The 4,598-nt window shown below is 36.1% G+C and overlaps 1 protein-coding gene across 2 annotated transcripts in view; it reads right to left on the bottom strand.

The window, feature by feature from the left end:
• Nucleotides 1–4,598, bottom strand: part of anks6 (ankyrin repeat and sterile alpha motif domain containing 6) — a 17,518-nt gene that overhangs the window by 5,780 nt on the left and 7,140 nt on the right. For both annotated transcript variants that reach the window (XM_015374957.1, XM_015374956.1), the window contains exons 7-10: nt 2,599–2,705; nt 2,179–2,330; nt 1,196–1,433; nt 1,047–1,099 (exon numbers count right to left, since the gene is read on the bottom strand). In XM_015374957.1, coding sequence (XP_015230443.1) covers nt 1,047–1,099; nt 1,196–1,433; nt 2,179–2,330; nt 2,599–2,705 — 550 coding nt within the window. The remainder of the gene's footprint in view (nt 1–1,046; nt 1,100–1,195; nt 1,434–2,178; nt 2,331–2,598; nt 2,706–4,598) is intronic.

Genomic DNA, 4,598 nt, shown 5'->3' on the forward strand with positions numbered 1-4,598 from the left:
TATATATATATATATATATATATATATATATATATATATATATATATATATATATATATGTGTGTGTGCCTTTTTTCAAACAATTATAACTATTACCTCAAACTACATGGCTTAGAAGTTCTTTCTTTTTCAGCCACTCTCTGAGTGTCAGTAAAATATGCCATCTGCTCCTTTTCATAAATAATAATAATAGAACTTGATTCATCTCACATTGGAGAAATTTAACTCTGCATTTGACCCATCCCTTTGGGGAGCAGTAGGCTGCCATTGTGTGGCGCCCAGGGAGCAGTGTGGGGTTTAGTCTTTTGCTCAAAAACCCGGAGTGGGAGTTGTGTGGATCGAAATTGCAACGTTCTCAGAGCACAAGCACACAGCTCTAACCAATAGGCCAATATTTTAATTAATAATTATAATGAGCAGACCCAAACTAGTTTGCACATCTTAACATTTTTGTAGCAAATAGATCACCTACAGCTCCCCTACTTACTGCGTGTTCTAAAAAAAGGCTCTTATTTGAAATCTCTAAAGTGCCAAGACTGAAGCTTGTTTCAAATAAAGCGAGGTATTTAAATCAATTTAATGAAAACACAGAGATCTACAATCCTACCCTGAGACAACAAATTATTTAGGCTGCAGCAAAGTAGGAGAGAGAGCAAGGCTTTTAGAAGATAACAGGAAGGCTGAATGTTTCAGAGCAAAGTTTGTTTCTTAGCATTCAACTGTCTCAATTTGGAAGCATAACCAGTCTTTGTTCTCTAAAACATACACTAATTTGAATGTTGTAGTTTTATTTCCAAGGCAATTAGTCTAATTTTGCTGATAGAAAATAAATAAATAGCTGTTGCAGCAAAACTTTAAAAATATATTTACATTTTAACATTTTATTAAGAGCTCAGAAGAACACAGATCTTTACAAAAAGCAGAGATTGGAATAAGATTAAAGATTCAGATCATTGCATCTCTATTCAAGGATACAAACTTTTTCATCATACAGTGGAGACATTCAGCTGTCCATTAAGCTAATATTTTAAAGCAAAGATTCTTACCATTGTGGTTATTAGAAAGTCTTCCTTTTCAGAGGATGTTCTGCAGTGTCCCGCTAAAATATCAAGACAAATTCGAATCAGTGTTAAATTGAGTTTTCCACTGTAGATATTCAACATCTCCAGAAAAATAGATAAAAAGGACGTCTCACCAGCGTCTTTGGTCATGCCTGCCCACGCGGCGCTCATGTCGTTCCCTCCCAGGGCAGCAGCAGCTGCCGGCGTACCGTTAGACATGGCGGCCGCCTTCGCCTCGGCCCTCATTGTAGAATCCAGCGGAGTTTCTGCATCGTCTGGAAATGGAGCCAGACGATTGGTCGAGAGGCCGTGCCTCAGCGTGTGAGTCAGCTTCAGCCTCCGGAAGCGATTGGACATCCTGCTCCACCAAGACTGCAAGAGGTGAACACTAGTGATGGGTCCAGCAACACCAATGCATCAATGCATGAAGCGAGATCATTGAGCGAAAAACCCTGTGTCGGTTTTTTTATCAAATTCATCAAAAATATGGAGCAGCGTCAAGGCAAAGGAACAGTTTCAGGCATATTGGGCTATTTTAATCTCATATTTGAGTTAATTTTCTTGTTGCTTCATCCCGTTCCTCTCAGGTATCACACAAGTTATCAGAATTGAAATTAAATTCAAACAGATTTTTTATTTACTGAAATTACTGTACTTATTGTTTCATTCTTTTTCTAATCCTAGTCCACAATCATCCTCATAGACTTTTTTATTGACTGCATCTAAACATATCAAACAGTTTCAATATAAACAGAGGTATTAAATACATGATGAAATATAAGATAAAAATGACTTAAATTATATTATTGCAGTAGGTCAGAGTCACTTTTTTAGTTTTTTTTTTTTTTATTGAGTGACCCAATATGAAGGCAGTGTCAATAAAGTTTGGCAACATGTGGAAACGCTTCATTACGCCTCATCTACCCATCACCAGTGAACACCTCTGTAGGTTGTAGTAGATCATAAAATGCTGCAGTTTCAGCACCATGCAGAAGTATTTACACCTCTGGAAACTTCTCACACATTGTCAAACACAACTGGAACTGATTTTATTAGGACTTTGCATGATAAACCAGCACAAAGTAGAGTGATGAATACTTCTTATCATCCCCTTTACCTTCAAGCCTCCCTTGTCATCAGGCGGGACGGGGATGTTGTTGAGGGACTGTCTGCTTTTGGAGCGGCTGATAAAGACCCTCCCTCGCTGTTTGGATTTGTCCTTGTCCACTTGCATGCAAACCGACGCTAAGAGACGAACCAGCTCAGTGTCTGGCAAAAATGAGGAATAAAGTGCAAAGTGCAAGTTTAGTCATAAATTACACTATTTTAGCAAGATTACTTTATACCGGTTTCTAAGTTTGCCTTTGGGCTCGAATGAGAATAGATAGTCTAACAATGCAAATGTATGACTGATCTACACAAATTTACCATTTTATCTTATACATATGATTTTTTTAACACTAAGAAGGAATTTATATATCTGCTGTAACCAGAGTTTAACGAAAGAGAGAGAAAGGGTGACATTTAGAAGGTCTACCTGGGTCATTGAGCAGCATAACTAAATCAAAGGCTGTATATCCATTCTTAGCTCGCAGGTTCACATCAGCGCCTTGACTCAGCAGGTACTTGACGATGTCTTTATTGCTAAATGAAAGATTGGGGGGGAGAACAAAGAGGAGGAGAAGGAGATGATCAGGAGTAAAAGGCAGCAAAGATGCAGATTATCAATTAACAATTAATTTGCAAATTGATTAATCTGTTGATTATTTTTTCAATTAATCAATTAATAATCGGAGAGTAAAAGGTTCCTTAAAGAGGACTTTTTACTTAATTAAACCAGGTGGAACTAAAACTTTTCCACTTGAGGAGTTCTGGATAGAGCATATTGGCGGCTGAAAAAGGTTTTTTATTTTAAATGAAACATTTTTACTTTTTTTTTTTACATTTTTTGTATAATTAGTGCTCTAAATGGGTCGCTCTTTCAGCTAAAGGCACTGTCGCAACCAGATATACATCCAGGTTACTTATTTCTATCCTTAACTCAATAAAGGATGCAAATACACATCTTAAAAAAAATGTTTTATGTATTTTCTGAGACAATTTTTATGCTTTTTCCCCCGTTAAACTGCTTTTCTGACGTCATCATCAGACATTTCCAGAGCAGTCCGGCAAAATATGATTAAACCATGTTTGTCTGCATTTTAGTTGTTTCTTTCTTTCGGTTATGCACTGTATACCATAATGTTAACATGAAACAAAAAAAAAACTCAAAAAAATATATTTATGTTTAAATCTCAGGGCCGAAATTGTTAGCTCCTGGACGTAGCGTAGGATCCCATTACCAGTACAGAGTGAGAAAATGCAAACAATTTTAAGATATTTATTTACTCAGGAAATACATTATTAACATTTAACACATTATAGTTTAGTAAGCTAGGGAAGAACGTAATTTAGGTCTTTTTTACAAATTAGAATCGAGGGCGACCCGGATGTATATTTGGTAGCATATGAGTAAATGAGCTGATTGTATGGATCATGCGTCTAGGACGGATCAGATAGTGACACTGACCCTTAAAATTAACCCTTTTACCTCCCATTAAACTCTTTATTATCAGAAGAGCGATAAGCAAATGAAAACAGGAAAGAGGTCATGTTAATAGAAACACTTTATTCAAATGGTAGCTCTGATTCATGCTCTCTTTATTTCAACAAAGCAACAAAAAGGTTTAGAAAGTTGGCCAGATTTTCACATTTAAATAACTACATTCATATGAATTGAATTGCAGCCGCACAGGAAAAAAAATGTTTAAAAAAAACCTACTGGCAAAAATGTGCAAGTCTCTGGAAAGTATCTGGAGGACAGTTAGGGCGTTAAATTGAGCCACGGTTAATGCTCTAATCCTTTTATTTAGACTTGATAGCACTGCCTCCTGTGCAGATAAAATGTGTTTATATTATTTCACAGGCAATATGCAATGTTTTTTAACAATATAAAATAACATTTCAGCATTGAAGCTAAAATGTGACATATAACTAACACCTAACAGTGTTAAAGGTTTAGTGGAGGATGTTCTTTTTCTGAGTGGATCATCTAAATCAATAAGGGCGTAAGGCCCGTAACATAAGGCCCTCCTACGTGCTCGTCTCCATTTTCATTTACCGGTGGTGGGTTTGATATAGTGGAAAAATTGCAAATGTTCTTTTGGAAAGTAAGCTTGTATGAGGTGATGCAAACAGCAACTTTTATACAGGGCGTGCACGAGGAGAAATGTACGGAAGAGGATTAGGGCCAAAAAAAGTTAACTGATTTTTAAATTTTATTTCAGTTTCATATATTCTCAGAATTCTGACTTTTTTCTCAGAATTCTGACTTTAATCTCAGAATTCTGACTTTAATCTCAGAATTCTCTCTTAAATCTCAGAATTCTGACTTTTTTCTCAGAATTCGGTCTTTAATCTCAGAATTCTGACTTTAATCTCAGAATTCTCTCTTAAATCTCAGAATTCTGACTTTTTTCTCAGAATTCGGTCTTTAAT

This window comes from Cyprinodon variegatus, unplaced genomic scaffold (genome assembly GCF_000732505.1).
Source record: "Cyprinodon variegatus isolate N-32 unplaced genomic scaffold, C_variegatus-1.0 Scaffold111, whole genome shotgun sequence".
Classification (NCBI taxonomy): Eukaryota; Metazoa; Chordata; class Actinopteri; order Cyprinodontiformes; family Cyprinodontidae; genus Cyprinodon; species Cyprinodon variegatus.